The sequence below is a fragment of the Mustelus asterias genome, chromosome 12 (genome assembly GCF_964213995.1).
Source record: "Mustelus asterias chromosome 12, sMusAst1.hap1.1, whole genome shotgun sequence".
NCBI lineage: Eukaryota > Metazoa > Chordata > Chondrichthyes > Carcharhiniformes > Triakidae > Mustelus > Mustelus asterias.
Genome location: NC_135812.1, coordinates 26510089 through 26529583, shown reverse-complemented (window position 1 = coordinate 26529583; position 19495 = coordinate 26510089). Strand labels below are relative to the sequence as shown.

Genomic DNA, 19495 nt, shown 5'->3' with positions numbered 1-19495 from the left:
ATTCAAATAATTTAAGCTCAGCTGACTTCCGTGTGACTAACAAGAGTTACTTCTGAAACAGCCACAAAAACCTGTTCAAAAAGAGTTGACATGACTTGTCTTGCATCTGAATTCTACCCAATTATTTAGCATTTTAATTCCGGAACATAGAAAATAATTGGTTTTGAGAAGCAGGACCAGATTTAAAATAAAGAACGGTTGGGTCAGTGTGCTGGAATACTCCTTTGAGCCAGTAATGATGTTAAGAGCTCTAACTGAAATTAGGTACAGTCAAACCAATTTCTGGTGAATAGAAGCACAAAAATCATACAGGCGGGCAAGCATTGATCTGAAAAGCTTAAGTTTACAGAAGTGCTTAAGAACCATTAGTCTCAAGAGATTTAAATTATGCAGCATGTTATTTCTTCCTACATGAATTTGTACCTACAGCTCCATTTTGTTTTCAATAATACTGACAAGAAGATTACAGAGGATTGCTGTCCAAGTCTCACCCCTTTGTACACATCAATTGAAAATTACAATTCACAATGACCAAAGAATAATAATTTTTAGGAATATCGAAAACATAAGTTTTTTTTGTATAAACCTCAAAGAAAGGAAGGCACCAACATTCAAGTTTTAAGGTAATTTCAACAGTATAGATGTTGGTTACTATATGTTCCCTGACCTCCATATCAATAAAAGTGCAGCAAAAGGTCTAACAATGACACAGCTGAAATGAAAGCTGGTTAATAGGAAAAGGTTTGGGAAAACAGAAGTAGGAGTAGGTCCATATATTTCATAGGATCTCTACGGTGCAGAAAGAGGCCATTCGGACATTGGAGCCTGCACCCACAACAATCCCACCCAGGCCCTATCCCCGTAACCCCATGTATTTACCCTGCTAATCCCCCTGACACTAAGGGGCAATTTAACATGGCCAATCAACCTAAGCTGCACAACTTTGGACTGTGGAAGAAACCGGAGCACCCGGAGGAAACCCACATGGACACAGGGAGAATGTGCAAACTCCACACAGACAATTACCCAAGGCTGGAATTGAACCCAGGTCCTTGGCACTGTGAGGCAGTATTGCTAACCACTGGATTTTTGGATCAAGTTCTATGTAGTAACATCCTTGAACTCCAAGAGCAATCATCAAAGCAAAATGATTCAAGAAACTGCAGTTCGCTTTGAAGAAGTGTGCCATTTGGAAGAAATGTACCATTACAATTCATTTAAAAACAAAATTGATTTATAAACACTAAGTTCCCACTTTACTGTATTAATTCAAATTAGCTAGTTCAACATTACCAGTGCAACAAAATCTTGGAATTATCAGACCGAATTCTAGTATGAAAGTAGGATCTAAATTGAAGCTATGATTTAAACAAAATACTTTGTTACTTAGATTGATATGCAACGATACAATCCCAGTTGATGTTACTACTGGATGGAAGGTCCCAGAATGGGACCCTGGCTCAGAAGACATAACGTTTATAATTTTTAGAAAATGTGGATGAACAGAGTCACAGGACTGCCAATTAGCTTTTAACAAAAATCATTTATTAAACCCGAAAAGTTTGACTATAATACAATTCTCCTTCACTCCCACTTATTTTCACAAATGTACATGGATTGTAATGATAACAGTTTACAAAATATATCTCATGCTATAATGTTCTCAGTAAATACACAGTCCGTGTAAACCAGCAGGTCAACTGTGGTCAGATACATCCCATTCTAAAACCAAGTGGCCGATGTCACCTAATTGAACTTCTGTGGATTTCTCCTCAAATCCCCCCATTCCCCAGATGGTTATTATACTGTGAGGCAACTATTCTCACTGGACTCTGGCTTCCACAAAAGTGTTTCCGAACTTCACTCTCGAAAACACACAGCTTACCATCGTGTGGAAGATGATTCTCTCAGCTTTTTTCAGCAAGAATCCACTTCCAGGATTTCCAACTCTCCTTTCAATATTCTTGTCTAGAATTGCCGCATACATTCGAGCTTACACACAATCTCTCAGGTACTCAGCCCCAATGGACAATTATTTTCCAGACTGCACTTTAACTTTGTTCAGTTTCCGGTTTCTTTGTTCCTTTAAATTCAGTTTCCTGGAACTTCTCTTTTCAATCCCTGGTTTCTAGAATTATTGTTCTTTAGGGACTTGCTTTCTTGCCCATTGCTCCATTGTTCTGCTTCAAAAACAGGTGAGAGAGCTGCCCAATCTCTAGCTTCCTAGCTCCAACAGCTATGGATCCAGTTAAATTAAACTCAAAACGTCTTGCTAACTTAAAAAGTGGCCCCTAGCTATTAAGCAAAAACTCAAGCCTTCTCCAAGCTCTAGTTTACTTTTCACACTGTAAATGCTCTAAGTACCATAGAGACACAGTGTAAAATGAAACAAAAACCCTCATACATGCAAACACCTTTGTTTATCATTCTAAATAGAATTGAGTTTAAACCTTTTCTTACACTGAAACACAAAATTAAACTCATTTAAGTCAATTCCTTGTTTCTAGAATCCAACAATACAAACATAGATTACTTAAAATTATCTCTGCGTCCTGACAGCAGGGACATATTTAGCTACTTAAATGTGGAACACAAAGGAAATAATTGTACTTGTTAATGTACCTGCAACCAATGGAGGAAAATATTTATGGGGAGCCAAGGAAAAAGAAAACAAGAACATACTGGATTATCTCAGGGAGGGAGATCTTACAAAATGTATTTTCAAATCCCTTCAAAAAGGACATATGGTTCACCCCACTTGTATTGGGCAATCAGATTCACATTAACCACTCAGTACCCATTTAAAACTGCTTTTTTTTTTAGCTCATACCCAAATTTCTATAAACTAAAGCATTTGGCAAATACTGTCCCTGCACTTGATAAGAACAATGACCCAGAAGATCCACTTTCATTGCCGGTTAGAGATTCTTCTTGATTTCTACAGCATAACTAATCTGAAACAAGGGTAACTGGCGCAAAAGATTGAGGAATTTTAAGTACAAATTACATCCAACACAAATCAGATCTCCATTATCTGTGCACTAATTGGTCCTCCACACAAAACTGGCCTCATCCCGAAGACAGATGAATCACCACTGAGAGTTGTCACTAACTGTGCTCAGTAAGCAGCTCTTTTGGTGCTAGGATGCTACAAGGCACTTTTTATAAGCTTTTCAACTTAATTAAAAGACGGACTACTGTACTCCAATATACTAGCAAATCATTTCACATTTAAAAAGTCATTTTCAGCTATTTAAAATCACTATTTATAGGTGGTGGGTCAGCAGTTTGATAGAAAATTCTTTTTTTTTTGCAAAAAGCATATGAATCAAACTACATCACATTAGCACTCAAACATATAAAGGAAAGGTTCTATGCACCCATGCTATTTCATGGCAAAATTTCATTTGCATATCAAATGCAATGAGCAGAAACTCTTCAAAACTGGTGCAATTTTGGGTGCAGTTTGCACCCAGATCACCAATTGTAGCAAAGTACAAACTCTATCCATACTGTAACTTTCAGCAAGTCAGTGCCACGTGAGATTAATGCAAAAAAAAAGGAGCATCTTGTTTCTGTCACGTTTTATGCATCATGTAGTCTAAAGATGTGCAGGTTATGTGGACTGACCATGCCAAATTTCCCCTCAATGTCCAAAGATGTGTAGATTAGGTGGATTAGCCATGGTAAATACTCTTGAGTTACAGGGAAAGGGTGGGATTGATGGCCTGGGTAAGATGCTCTTTCGGAGAGTCAGTGCAGACTCAATGGGCCGAATGGCTTCCTTCTGCACTGTCGGATTGTATAGTTCTATGCTCCTGCATCAATGCGTAGTACAATGCTTTGTGGCACACCTCAATTCAAATTTCTTTACTTGTACTGAAACAAGTGCAAATACAATTAATAAATTTACTTATGAAGCAACCATATGTTTAAAAACTGGTTATGATTATCTGGAACGCACTTCCTGAAATGATGGTGCAAGTAGGTTCAACAGTTACTTTCAAAAGGAAATTGGATAAATACTTGATGGGAAAAGAAGAAGGAAGTGGGATAGCCGTTTTAGAATAGGCTGGAATGGCCTCCTTTTCAATTTTAATATTCTATGATTCCAAGATAAACCAATAAAGCTGTTCAAAACACTGAAAACCTTTCTCTTACACCTATAGCTTTGAAATGTATTTTACATTTAAAAAATATAATTGGCAGTAACTTGATTAACGTGAGCATTTGTTACTTGGAGGGCTGCAGCACTGTCACGACAAATCCGGTTTGGTTAAGTGAACTGAACATATGATGAAAGGCTACATTAAATATGCCTGATTCAAGCAACTTCTTATAACTCAGATCAAAAACAAATCATCCATATAATTACATCCAAGTTCAAGAGGCAAAATATGCTCTATAAACTGCAATTTCCACAAACAGAATTACACAATAGTTCAAACAACAGATTGTCAAGAGAAAAGGACAAAGGAAAACTTTAACACAAAATACAATGGCAATTTTACATTTTTGTGTTTTATGGCATGGCCCAGGAAAGAGTCAACAGTAACAGCAAAGATCTCCTGTATTAGTTTCTTTAAGAAAACGGACCGAATAATCAGTTTTATATTCGTTGTTTCAAAGAGATGTTTATTTACTGAATTTTAGCTTCCTAAATAACTGCGGCAATATCTGCCAGCGGTGAGTCTCTGTCAATTTTGAAATAATTCTATTTAGCCTTCTTCCTTCCCTCTCAAAGCTAAATTATTTCATTAACAAACATTTACTCATTTTTCAGTTTTTTCAGCAGATGAAAGGATACACAAATATCCCCCTTCAATATTCTACATGCAGTTAATAACTGAGTATTTAGGGTAATTTTACTTTTAAATAAAACACATGCCACCACAGTGAGATATTGGAATTCAAGTGCTTAAAGTTAGAACTACATGAAAAACTGTTCTTTGTGAACAGTGAAAGGATGCAAACTACTTGCATTTAATTCTGAAAAAGATGGGAGAATGGACAGAATTTAAGAATTCAGCAGTGTAAGGTTTACCTTTAGACCATGATCCAAATATATTCCCCCCACCCCCACCCTCCAGTTTCATCTTTTCGATCCACCCTTGAACATATTTAAAATCATTTCTTACCTAAAACAAATCCAAATTGGATTGCTTTCTCTTTCACATGAGCATCTGACTCTTCAATGTATGAACAGCGCCTGCTAAAGGAATTGGCCAGCACAGAAGCAACCTTTACTCCATGGTCCATTAAAGCCTGGAAACAGTGATGCAGAAGATGTCTGGAAGAGTTAGAAGGGTACTAATTAGACATAGATTAAAGTACAATTTAAACCAGCTTAAAGATTCCCCACTATTTCATATCGATTATTAAATAAATGATATAAATACATTGGTTTCATTTTCAGTGAAACACAATGCCTTCACTGGTCTTACCAAAAGTGATGCAAGTTTTTGCTTTTCATGTCTAACTAGGAAGTTAATATATAGGACAACTGCAACAAAATACTAGATAATGCTAATAAACCTGCAGAATAAACATGTATATGGCAAATTCATTTCAATATAGGTGTGAGGTGCTGCATTTTGGTAGCAGGAATGAGGAAGCAATGTAAATCTTGGAAAGTAAGAAACCTAAATATTTCTCACAACAGGTGGAGAAAAAAGGGATCCAATGATATTAACACGTCATTAATAGGAACACAGGTTAAAAAGTTCATTTATGGAAGGACTTCAAAGCAGAAAAGTCATGGGAAATGTTTACAGAAACTTCATTAGACTACATTTAGATAATTGTGCACAGTTCTTGTTCCCAAGGTTTACAAAGGATTACAAGCATTGCAGAAGCCGATTTATAAAAATGATACTGGAATTATCAGAGCACTGCTATCAGGAATGACCAAATAGGCTGAGGCAATTTTCTCTAGAATGAGTGGACTGGGAGATTATCCGATCAAGGTCTTTAAAATTACGAATAGATACAACAGGACAGAATTAGAGAGGCTGTTTTCACTTGACTGAGTCTAAAACTAATAGCAATAAGTACAGAACAGTTACTAATAAATCCAGTAAGGACTTCATTACAGAGACAACATTGTGGAACTCATTAAGCTTTCTCTGAGTTTTCCATGCAATTTAATTCTTATATTTTTTGTATTACTCTCTGGTTTGAATGTCTCCCTGCAAGGTGTAGTATAACTAAGGCTCCACATGTTTCAGTAACACATTCTCTGTAACTTGTAATCTGCTTACTGATATAGTCACATTATTTACAGTTAAAGTTTGTGAGATCTTGCTTCAACAAAATTGCTTTTTTTCCCATGACATAATAGTGCCTACACTTTCAAAGACACTTCTATATCTACAAAGCAATTTGTCCTTTCCGAGATTGTGAAAAGCAGAACATAAATGGAACACAACAGTTGGTAAAACTGTTCATTGGCATGATGTCAAAAAGCCAAACAGGCATTGGAAAGTCAAGACAGGGTGCCAATTTAAAAATGCAGCTAGTGCCATTCTTTGCAATGGAATGTTATTAAGTACAAGATTACCTGTATTACTGCTCCACAATGATTTGTCATGTGAAATGCTGAATCTTTGTATCTCTTTCTGCCTCATCTATTTCTGTATTGTTTATACTATGCTTATGACAACCATTTTCCTTGTAGTGTATCTTTCAAATATCTGTAATGAACTTCATCTGCTATTACTCCGCTACATACAGATTTTATCTTGACTGTTACCTCCAACAGGTATCTATTAGTATAATATGCTTTACTCCTGGTTGGCTAGGCAGTGCTCCTTATGCTTTGCACATATTTGAATCTGTGTCCATGTACCCTGGGAAAAAGCCTCTAACTATCCACCTTGTCTATGCCTCTCAGAATTTTGTAGAGCTCTATCAGGTCTCCCCTCAGCCTCCATCTTTCCAGTGCAAACAATCCTAGTTTATTCAACCTCCTCATAGCCAATGCCCTCGAGACCAGGCAACATCCTGAAGAACCTTCTTTGCACACTCTCTAAAGCTCCCACATCTTTCTGGTAGTGTGGCGACCAGAACTGCATGCAATACTCCAAATGTGGCCTAACCAAGGGTTTATATAGCTGCAACATGATTTGCCAACTCTTGTACTCAAACTTGACATTTAAAAAGATCATTGCATTTTAAAAACTGAAGAGTTCAGTTTTCTTCAAGTTGGGAGTTTGCACTGGGCTGAAATCAAATTACTTGATGCATTGTGGAATTTGTGTGAGGTTATCTATTAGTATAATATGCTTTACTCCTGGTTGGCTAGGTAGTGCTCCTTATGCTTTGCACATATTTGAATCTGCGTACAGATATAGCTATATAATGATAATGCATGATAATGAATACAGTGTTTTGCAATCCGGGGTCCATGTAGTTTGTAGAGGCTTTCCAGAGGTTTGCAAAATAGTTGAGCAATTCACAAATGAATTGCAGCCAGACGTAGGCTAACTGCAAGCTCAAAAAGGAGAACAGAGTGTGGCCAGCACATATCCAGCATGAAGTGAGCTGGCACTCTCACCTTGGAGGGAAGTGCACATAGAATGGTGAAAGTAGGCAGACAATCAGATCTGGTGATTGCTACAAGGCAAGTTCAGCTTTGTTCAAAGAAAAGTTTCTTAAGTATTTGAGTATTATCTAAACTCAAAGAAAGAATACATGCATTGGGAGAATTTTAGAGTGTTATAACTTAAAGAGAGGTGTGTGGGGAAGGTCAGTGATTAGTGATCCATTTGAAAAGGGGTTCTTCAACCAAAAATGGAAGTAATAACGGGCAGAAAACTTGTACATAAGAACACAAGGAGTAGACTGCTCCATCATTCAATAGGATAACAACTGATCTTGGACTACAATTTATCCATTCTTCTGTCTGCTCCCCATACTCCTTAACTCCCTGAGGCACCAAAAATCTGTCTATCCCAGCATTAAATATATTCAACAATGGAGTGTCCACCACCCTGTGGAATAGAGAATTCCAAAGATTCACAACTGTTAATGTGAAATCATTTCTCCTCATCCTGGTCCTAATCCTGACATAAATGAGACAAGAAATTTTAATGGCTGAGCTGCATACTGTAGGATTAGATTCCATTTCAATCCTGCTAATGTAACCTATACAAAGGCTTGCATTGCTGCAGCACCTTTCACAACCTCAGGATGTTACAGCCAATGAAGTACTTTTAAAGTGCAGTTACTGTAGCAATCATTGTGGTAATTCACACTGCTGCAACATACATTTGTGCCTAATGACAGTCAGTATGTTCTCTTTTGTGAAGCCAGGATTATTTTATTTTTGTAGACACACTTTTTGGAGCAAGTAACAAAAGGTACGGTTTCATATGAATTCGCGGGAACATATAGTCCATCACGGAGCTACCGCACTAATTGCCTGGACCTTGTAGCAAGCATGAGCTAATTCAATGAATTGCAATAGATCAATTATTCTTATTTGTGACTCAGTATGATTTTTATAAGAAAAAGGATATAACATTCAACTTGGTTAAGTAACCACTTAATTTATCCGCACCATGTTTTCCTCTGTCATACATAGAGCAAGTTAAGTAAAAAACTGTATATCCTTCATGTGAAAAACGGTTCATGGGTAAAATACTGACAATGCTTTGATAATTTCCTTGTGGCTGCCTCTCTTGCTGCTCTAAAATTAACAGGTCAATAACAAAAATTAAATATTCAAAGTAAATAGGTCATAACATTCAAGCACCACATCAACAAAATAACTTTAAAATTGAAGGATGTCCTTTTCTCCACCCTCCTCTTCTGAAGACACCATATGTTTCAAAGCACAGTTCTGTGATGCAGATAACTTTCCAACCGCATTATTTTCTATATATGAGCCCAGATCTATGAGACAATGTTTTTGTATTCATTAGTCTAGAGGAACTGAGGCCAATTGGAGCACCTAAACTGCTACCCTGTGGTTTCACTATTTAGGGAGTCCACTAACATTGACATATTTAAATCAATCTGTAGATGCAAGTAGAAAGTGCATTTATCAGTACAACTACACTCAGCATGCAGGTCAACATATAAAAATCTTGACAATTAAAAAATCTTGACTTATTAAAGTTTGCTCATGACCTCAAAATGGCACATGAAATTGTGAAAAACTGTAAGAACAGAGAAACACTATAAATGGTAAGATTTTAAATAGAGTACAGGAGTGGCAATTATTAAAAGCAAACACTACAAGATCACAAAAAGGTAAATCCCTTGTTTGTTTCTAGAGGTATAGAAAACAAAAAAAAACGAAGATGTTAAGTTTGTGCAAGACCTGAGGCTAAAGTCTAAAAATTGTATATCATTTTGGGTGTCTCATTATAGGTATGACAAAACAGATATGGAAAAAGATGCAACATAGAGAGAGTCTCAATAAATTAGAGCTTAATTTACCAGAGTTGTGAAAGTTAATGGATTAGCTCATACATGTGCTCAGTATAGTACGTAGTCTTACAACACCAGGTTAAAGTCTAACAGGTTTATTTGGTAGCACAAGCTTTCGGAGCGTCGCCCCTTCATCAGGTGAGTCTCCCACATCATGTGCTCAGTAATAAAGTGTTCCCAGTGGGAGAGACATATTAAGATGCCAAAAACTGGTAACTTGTATTTTGTGGAGTAACATTACTTACTTGCTTTTTTTTATACAAGTCAATTCATTATCAAATATTGCAATTTATATTGTGCGCAAGAATGTATTTATCAATGAATCAGCTCATGGCACGAAAAAGGCATATTGGAGAGCAATGTTTAAGCTGCATCTCAAATTGCAATGCACTGCTTTATCAGCTCTAGATATTGGCCCCATATGTACTGAACCTTGCTTATGTGATTAGGTGGAATGAAGCAGAGGTTTTCCGACAAAAACTTGCTTTAAAAAATTCAAACTCCCTCTCCTTTTCTCAAATTTCACCAATATTATAGATTGTTTTATATTTTTGTACTCCACGACTAGTGATTTTGGAGAATGGCCTTTCTCCGAAATGTAATCCATATAGGACTCTCTGCTCACAAAAAATATAGTTTATAAAATGTTGCAAAGTTGGGTAGAGTAAGTGTCGATTGGTGTTTGTAAAATACTAGGGAGAAAGCATTGCATGGTCCCTTTAAAAGGTGGTGTTTTTTTCTGTTCTTAAAGAGTTTTAAAAAATGCAAGTACATAGGAGCCCCAAACTGAAACATTTGTTTCGAAAGGCCAAGCAGCAGTTTTTAACAAGACGACGGGTTTCTGAATCTAGTCAGTTCAAATTAGGCATTTAGATACCAAGAACCTATTAAATTTAAATCTGATGGTTTTGACAACTGAGGGCCAATCCTATTGTGGGAAATATTGATATGTCATCACAGGTATGAAGGAAAGGGAGCAGTGGGACAAAAGGAGAGAGCAGCTGACACCCGCCACAGCTCCAAGCTCAAAGCACCATCTGGATAGCAAAGGTACCAAAGAAGAAAGTTTCAGGCAGAAGAATCAACAGAGAAGGTCCAGGATATTCCAGAGGACACAAATCCTGGTTGCAATTTAGAGAGTAACTAAATACTATGTATTTGTTAATGAGTGGGAATTGTATTTATTGGAACAGCATACCATTAGAATCTTGTTATATTCAGTTTGTTAATAGTTTAGTAAACTTGTTCATTATTAGTTAGATAAATAAATTGTTACTTGCTGATTTTAGAGCGAGTCTCAGGGATTTATTTTGTATTTAACCACTAAACATTGCTGAAGGGTGGGTCGCATCACTTCACACATACGTTTTATAGATTAGAAGGTGAGGTACTCCTCTTTGGGTGTTTTAGTGTTAATTTCCAGTTGGGGGAATCAACCTCCGCTTTATAACAAAAATAATAAATGTAATAGAAATCATAGAATCTCTACAGTGCAGAAGGTGGTCATTCGGCCCATTGAATTTGCACTGCCTCTCTGACACAGCATCTTACCCAGCCCCACCTCCCTGTCCTATTCCTGTAACCCCACTAATCCCCTATACATCTTAGGAATTAAGGGGCCATTTAACATGGCCAATTCACCTAATTCAGTCCACGTCTCTGATGCGCGATTGATTCACATGGGAGGCTAGGACGTACCCGGGAATAAAGGCTTTTATTCACAACAAGATTGGAGCACAATACTTAACAATACTATCCCAGACTAAGGGCTACTAGGAAGTAGCAGTGACCTTTATACTCCAGTAAGAAGGCGGAGCCGAACGGAGTGTACCACATAAACAATGATAACAGGTGGAACACCCCAACCCTAACCCCAACAGTAACAAGAGTAACATATGTACAAGTACCCATAGTGGTAACCATCTATGGTTCACCACAGTCTCTAAACAGTGGGAGGAAACCGGAGCACCCAGAAGAAACCCACACAGACACAGGGAGAACATGTAAATGCCACACAGTCACCCAAGGCTGGAATCAAATCAGATTATGTTTGGGAGAAGGATGTGTACACAGTAAAGTGCCCCAAATCATATACACTGTACCATATATACTTTGTATAGAAGACTGAAAATTGATGATCACCTGGAGGATGAAAGTGGTTTGGAGATATTCAGCTGGCTACACTGGTGGAAACATTACTTTTGCCCTGCCCCAGGCTAAGAGGCAGCAACTTTATTTGAATTAAGTTAAATGATACTTTTAAAATAGATTAAATGTTAAGGCACTTCAAAAAAGCCAGGTGAAACTGAACCAAAAGCTGAATCTAAGTTCTGTTATTGAAAGTTTGGTCAACAAATTGAGGTCTTAGAAGGGGTGGGGTGTCAAAGGAGAGAGGTGAAATAAAAGCACAATATAGTTAAAATACTCAAGCCGGCCTGGCAGCATCTTGTGGAGACAGAAAGAGTTAAGTTGCAAGTCGATGACCTTACATTAGAACTGGAAAGAGATACAACAGGTTTTATGCAACTAAAGGCAGGGAAAAGGGAAGAAAGATCTGGTGCCATCCTCCAGCTTCCATCGGGTTTCATTAGTGTAATCAGCTGGTACCAAGGCAGTAGTTTGCAATGTCAGAGGTGGTCATGGGTGTGTTTTGAAAGGACACGTGACAGCAATTTTTAAAGGGAGGAGGATAGTACCTGACAAGAGGGAACCATCAACAATGCCAGTTAGCATTAGAGACAGGAAGTTAAGTTGGATGGTTAGCAGTGTCGCAGAAATGGGAACAAGGGAGCATGAGGTGAGTCTCAAGGGCATGATGACCTCAGAAAGGGAACAAGGAAGATAGGTGAGGAACTAGACAGAACCAGGGCATGCAAGAGCTTCAGGGAACGTTTGGGATATAGAGCAAAGTGTGGTTATGTTATTTCTCTTCACCAACTGTCACCGCTTCCATCACTCTCGTAAGCATCAAGTTCCAGTTCATTGTCATTTGCTGCATCAAAATTTCATTCTCACATTTTCCCCTGTATCTCTTGCCTAAAACCATAAATCTGTATCTCCGAGTCCTAGTACCATCAATTAATAGAACAGTTTTTCTTTGTTTACTTTTTCTAAACCAGTGATAATCTTCTAAACCTCCATCAATTTTTCCCCTCAACCTTCCTTGCTGCAAGGAGAACAAACCCAGCTTCTTATTATGGTTTAGGTCAGAAACTCCAAAGTGTTTTATGGAGCCCACCTGGATCATGAGTTTTGCATCTTGAATTTGGCTAGGATAAGCATAATAGGTTTCACTTCAGGTATGATTCAAATGACCCACTAGGGAGCTTTTATCAAACAAAGTTTATTTAAGAATATAGTTAACATTTCAATTTATTGTCACATGTATTAGTATACAGTGAAAAGTATTGTTTCTTGCATGCTATACAGACAAAGCATACCGTTCATAGAGAAGGAGAGGGTGCAGAATGTAGTGTTATAGTCATAGCTAGGGTGTAGCGAAAGATTAACTTAATGCAAGGTAGGTCCATTCAAAAATCTGATGGTAGCAGGGAAGCAGCTGTTCTTAAGTCGGTTGGTACGTGACCTCAGACATTTGTATCTTTTTCCCGATGGAAGAAGGTGGAAGAGAGTATGTCCGGGGTGCATGGGGTCCTTAATCATGCTGGCTGCTTTGCCGAGGCAGCGGAAAGTGTAGACAGAGTCAATGGATGGGAGGCTGGTTCGTGATGGACTGGGCTACATTCACAACCCATTGTAGTTTCTTGCGGTCTTGGGCAGAGCAGGAACCATACCAAGCTGTGATACAACCAGAAAGAATGCTTTCTATGGTGCATCTGTAAAAGCTGGTGAGAGTCGTAGCCAAATTTCCTTAGTCTTCTGAGAAAGTAGAGGCATTGGTGGGCTTTCTTAACCATAGTGTCGGCATGGGGGGACCAGAACAGGTTGTTGGTGATCAGGATACCTAAAAACTTGAAGCTCTCAACCATTTCTACTTCGATGCCATTGATGTAGACAGGGGTATGTTCTCCTTCACGCTTCCTGAAGTCAATGACAATCTCCTTCATTTTGTTGACATTGAGGGAGAGATTATTGCCGTCGCACCAGTTCACCAGATTCTCTATCTCATTCCTGTACTCTTTCTCATCATTTTTAAGATCTGATCCACTACGGTGGTGTCATCAGCAAACTTGAAAATCGATTTGGAGGGGAATTTGGCCACACGGTCATTGGTGTATAAGGAGTATAGTAGGGGGCTGAGGACACAGCCTTGTGGGGCACCGGTGTTGAGGCTGGTAGTGGAGGAGGTGTTGTTGCCTATTCTTACTGATTGTGGTCTGTGGGCTCAGGATCCAGTCGCAGAGGGAGGAGCCGAGGGCCTGGCCACAGAGTTTGGAAATATATAGGAAGAAAATTAGCAAGAACTCTTATTACAAACAAGAAACAAAACAACCACTATAATGTATAACTCTTAATAAATATATCTAATGTGTTCTAATCAAAGCAATCCCGTAGACAAAAGATCCTTATCACAAGTTTAACACAGCAAAGACTAATGCTCATGTGACACCGGACTTGAGACCTCTGAATGAAGTCTGCAGTTCTCTGGATAGACTCAGAAGAGTTTGAAGTCAGAATAGCTTTCCAAAACATCAGGGACTCTAGGCAAGCCACCGACAGCCGATTCCCCCCACTTCAGAAAGGCAAGACCTTGCTTTCAGCTAACCAGCTGAATTTTTGAAACCAGGGAGACTTCTTTTCAGCTTGATGCCCCTTCTAAAATTTAACCTCAAACCTGCAGCTCCAAACTGAAAATGAAAAAACAACTCCTATCACCTGACCTGCCAACCAGTTTTTCTCCCAACGAAGCAGAGTCATAAACATCCCAAAACAAACCCCTGTTTAAACAGCAATAAAAAGACGCTCGCAGACAGCCCAGCAACAATACGAAAAACAAACTGAAAAGGTTTGCTTACAACTGCAGAGTACATGATTAAAAAAAACACTTCAAGATACACTAACATTGCCTTCTCCTACATAATCTTGTAGCTGAATCCCCTCATCCCTGGAACCAATTCTGGTAAATCCCTTCTGCACCTCTCAAAGATCCTCACATCCTCTCTAAAAGTACAGCGATTAGAACTGCAATATCTGGTTGTGGCTTAACCAGAGCTTAATAAAATTTCAGCATAATTTCCCTGCTTTTTTACTCGATATCTTTATTTGTGAAGGCCAAGATCCCGTATCCTTTTGCTAACTATTATCACAATATGTATTGCTACCATCAAAAATCAATACACACAAACCTTCAAGTCCCTCTGTTCCTACATATTCTTTAGAACTGTGCCATTAAAGTATTTTCTATATACCTATCAAATTTCATCTACCACTCGCAATAGGACTTGCTAGCCTATATCCTGTTGCAGTCAATTGGGATGATCCTCACTTGTTTGCCACACCTTCCTGGGTATTAGGGACAAATTTTGAATATTTGCTTTGTATTCCAATATCTATACATCAGAAAAACAGTGGTCCCGGCAGAGCCTTGGTAGAACACCATTATCTACCATCTTCCAGATTAAAAAAGAACAATTTACCACAGTGGCCTCTTGAGCTAATTTTATCTTAACTGACACTGACCCTTCTTTTCAAAGCCTCAATTCAGATAACCAGCCTTTAGTGTCACTTTGTCAAACGTTTTCTTAAATTTCAGATAGATAACATTTACTGCATTCTCAACAATCTTCTCTGTTACTTCAAAAGAAATTTTACTTGATTAGTCAAACACAATCTGCCTTTTACAAATTTGTGCTGGCTCTTCTTAATTAAGCCAAAGATCTCTCAATTGTCTATGACCTTTTCGTTGATTGTTGCATCGCTGATGTTACGTTGACCACTTTGTAGTTAGCAGGAATGTCCTTGCATCCTTCCATGAATAAGGGTGTCACATTTGCCAATCCTCTCCAAATATCCAAGAAAGATTATTGTAAGCCCTTTTGCTATCTCCACCCCCACTTCCTTTAGCAACCCGGGGTGCAAGGAAAGACCATATGCCTTATCCACACTATTTCAGCCTTTCAAGTATATCTTGTCTTGTCATTTTTCACCCTGCGCATTACCTCCATCATCACTACTTCCATCAGCACATTATCAGTATCATCTACCTTGGGAAACAGGGATACAATGTACTCATTAAATATTCTAGTCATCCCCCATGTCCAAGCATATATATCCCGAATAGATCTCTGCCTTGCCTTGATAAAGTCTAGTCAGATTAGGTGATGGCTGGCTAATCCAGTTGTGCACCAGATAAACTCAAGAATGCATGTCTTGGAGCCAAACAGAAGTATGACCACAGTCGGAATATGGGCATTACTGGGAAAACAGCATCAAAAATAGAGGATTGAGTGTAGTTAAATGAATCAACAATTGCAGAAGTATCATAATTACTTATATGTATACATCTCTCTCCCTGCTCATCTCTCCCTCCCTGTATAAGATATATATATTTAAAATATCATAAGATCAATGGCTATGTTAACTTTCAAGGAGTCATGGGCCAACATTCTCCATCCGACTCAGCCAAAACTCCATTCACTGCAGCAAGACAGAAGAATCCCAGCCATGGTGGAGATCAGAGAATTCCGGCCATTGTTTCACCAGGCAAAGAAGTTAATTTCTTGTGGTCCTTTGAAGTCCATTCTTGTTTCCTGTTCACGCAGAAGGGTTTTTTCAGACCATTTTTTAAAAAGGACATCCCCAGAGGAGTCATTTTGTATTTTAATGACTCTTCATAGCCAACTCTAGAGAGAAAAGTCTGAAAGTGTGAATAAACACAGAAAGGTGCCTTGTCTGTCCATATTCTCATCTTGAGAAAGGCCTTTAAACGCAATGTAAAGGTTTAAAAACAGAAATACACTGTTGAAACAATTGTCCTTACTCTGTAATATCATAATTAGATGTTTGTGACACTACGCATAGCTAAATTAAATTAAGTCTAATTTTCTCAAAAGCCCCTTATAAACTTATTTGTATCAGAGCAAACAAAAGACTAAGGTTGGGAGTCTGAAAAGTACAATTTCAAGCAATATGCTTGCAACCTGCTACTGTCCAACTCCCAGCCCCCATAATGCAGTAGAATGATGCAAGGAGCAGGCAACACAAATGAAGGCTAACTACTCACTGGCAATAGATGAGACAGTTTATAAAGAGCCAGGCTGTTATTTCAGGTTTCTTAACCGAAAACTAAGAGGTCATTTTGTACACATGCATTATATTTGCACAAGAGATTGTAGCCAGCAACAAAAAGTTATCATTTACCTTCTGCAGCTACCCGTGAAGTTTAAACTTGGTCAAGTTGGAATAACCAATGACAGGGATTTACAGTGGGAACAATAACCGCTGGTGGAACAACTGATCATTCTGCAACCATTAGCTTTCAGCACTGGATTCTGTTGTTTTTAGTGACACAACATCAAATAGGGAACACAAAAAGTCACAATCTAGAGAATTATCTGGTGACACATTGATTTAGAAACTGTACAGTGCTAAAGTTGGATCTAAAAATAAATTTCAGAAAGCCATTCTCATTCAGCTTCTGTAAAATTTAGCATGCATCTGTTCAATATACACAACAGCTATACACATAAAACTGCCGACAACTGACAGAAAAGGTAAAGCCATGACTGATCTCTACCCTCCCCTCTAATGATGCAATATGGCACATGTTCTGACTGTTCTACATTGAGAGGTGAGAATGGCACAAGACAATAGGTCTGAAAATTAGTGGTTAAAGACCAAAAGATCTAAAAATGTTTGTGACAAGGTATCATGTAATTATAGCAATTTTTATGATCTGTATGAAATGCAAGTGCTTCTGGGCCACTTCAATTGGGTAAAATTATTAGAATTAAAGTGGGTGGAAATATCATTTTCCCTTGTTTATTCTTTATTGTCAAGGCTGTGGACACAGTATTTGTATAAAATCACCAAGTGACTTCAGCATTCAATACAGGTAATGCATGTAATACAGGATGAAATCCAAACCAACAATAGAACATGACCTTGCTGGATTATGCACATTCATAGCAAAGGACTGTGGCAGTGTTTCGCAAATTATTTTCCGGTGTAACCCCATTTTAATTCACCATTGTTTTCTCTAGACCAATTCGGGGCAGGCAATGAAAGCTGGCCTGACCAGCGATCCCCACATCCCATGAACTCTTATAACAAAATAATTCTTGAAAATTAATGAGACCCTGGACACCAACAAAAAAATCCGTGATAAAGCAGAATAGCACCATTTGGTATGTTATTAAAATTCACATTATAGATCAACATAAACTAACACATCAAATATGAAAATACTTCAAAGTACTTTGTTTTGTAAATATTAAAATATTTCATGCACCCAATTTCAGCCAGGCTCTCCATGTTCCATGGTGACAGAAGTCCTTTTCCCACTGTCCTCATACACTTGTAATTAGCTCCTCTTCCATCACATACACACTTCTCTTCCCAACCCACTTCTCCCCCACTCATGCTCTCCCTCCCATCCTCATTCACGCCTGCCTGTTCCACTTAGACCATACTCACTCATTCTTTCCCCTCAACCCATTCAACCCTTCTTTCACCTACCCTCACTCAGTCATCCCCTTCTTCTTTTCCACCCTACCCACTATCACCTCTTTCTCCCCCCCGCAAAAAAAAAATCACACTCCCAGCCACCAGTCTCACTTCCTCCACCACAGTCCCATTCCCCTCTGTCTGCAGTCACTTCAGCAGTGCCTTCTCGTTCCCAGATAGCATCTCCACCAGCCTTTTTTCCCCACTGTCAGTGGATGATTGGGGCTTTCCCTATCCAGGCAAAGACAAACCGCCTCCCTGGGGAGAAGGAGCTCGGGTCTGGAGGCTCAGACCCCAACAGGTCAGGGAGTGCAGCCTCTTCAGTCACTTTGTTTTGAGTAGTGCCAGGGTCCCAAGAAGCTGAGCCAGAGGCGACTGCTGCCATGCACAGTTTGTGGTAGATACATACCTTGGCTCCCTGGAATCTTACTCCCGAGCAGGGCTGGAGTCTTATACCAAGCGGCAAGGTCGGGGCCAAGTTGCTTCATCAGTAACAGGATCTCAGATTGGGCAATAAAAAACAAATCCTACATCAGATCAGCAACTCCCGTAGCCCAGGTGGTACCAGGAAGGTGGTGATTTTCAGGTTGCACGTGAGCAACAGCTACTGTCAGTGCACCTCTACATCTCTCAATAACAGAACGCAAGTCAGATTGGCAGCAGAGAGATAATCTGAGTGCTCCCCAAGGCAAAGTAGAGGTTGAAATTCCATTATCCAAAACAAAAAACAGAAATTTGCCAAACAGTGAAAATGTTTCAATCCTGTACATTCACTGAAGAAATGAGAAATAAAGCACATACACTTGGGATTAAAACTGTTTCTTAATTTTGGTTTACACTGCAATTGAAAGATTTATTTTTAAAATGTGAAAAATGACCTGCAAGCAGTGCATAACTTGGGACAACAACTATATATAGGTTTCACACCCTATCAAATGAAAATGTACAGAAATAGAAGGCTAACCATTTATACCAGAACTTTGTTAAACTGTTCACAAGATTAACAATTACCCACAAATGGATAACACAGGGCACAGCATACACACAAATACAAAAGTGGCAGTCAGAAGTCTGCATTTATATAGTGCCGTTCATGACCTCAAGATGTCCCAAAGTGCTTTATCATGAAGTGCTTCTGAAATGTAGGAAATGCCACAGCCCCACATAAGTGTGAAAATACTAAAAAATTCATTGCCAATGATAGAAGTCTACAAGATTATGAGGGGCATGGACAGACTGGATAGTCAGAAGCTTTTTCCCAGGCTGGAAGAGTCAATTACTAGGGGACATAGGTTTAAGGTGCAAGGGGCAAGGTTTAAAGGAAATGTACAAGGCAAGTTTTTGTTTTACACAGAGGGTGGGGAATGTCTGGAACTGAATGCCGGGGGAGGAACTGGAAGCAGATTACTGACTTCTCAGGGGCGTTTTGACAAAT

The 19495-nt window shown here is 38.7% G+C and overlaps 1 protein-coding gene across 2 annotated transcripts in view; it reads right to left on the bottom strand.

Moving 5' to 3' along the window:
- The window catches only part of appbp2 (amyloid beta precursor protein (cytoplasmic tail) binding protein 2), an 85543-nt gene that overhangs the window by 33060 nt on the left and 32988 nt on the right, over window positions 1-19495 (bottom strand). For both annotated transcript variants that reach the window (XM_078224934.1, XM_078224935.1), the window contains one exon: window positions 5139-5290. In XM_078224934.1, the coding sequence (XP_078081060.1) occupies window positions 5139-5290 (152 nt within the window). The remainder of the gene's footprint in view (window positions 1-5138; window positions 5291-19495) is intronic.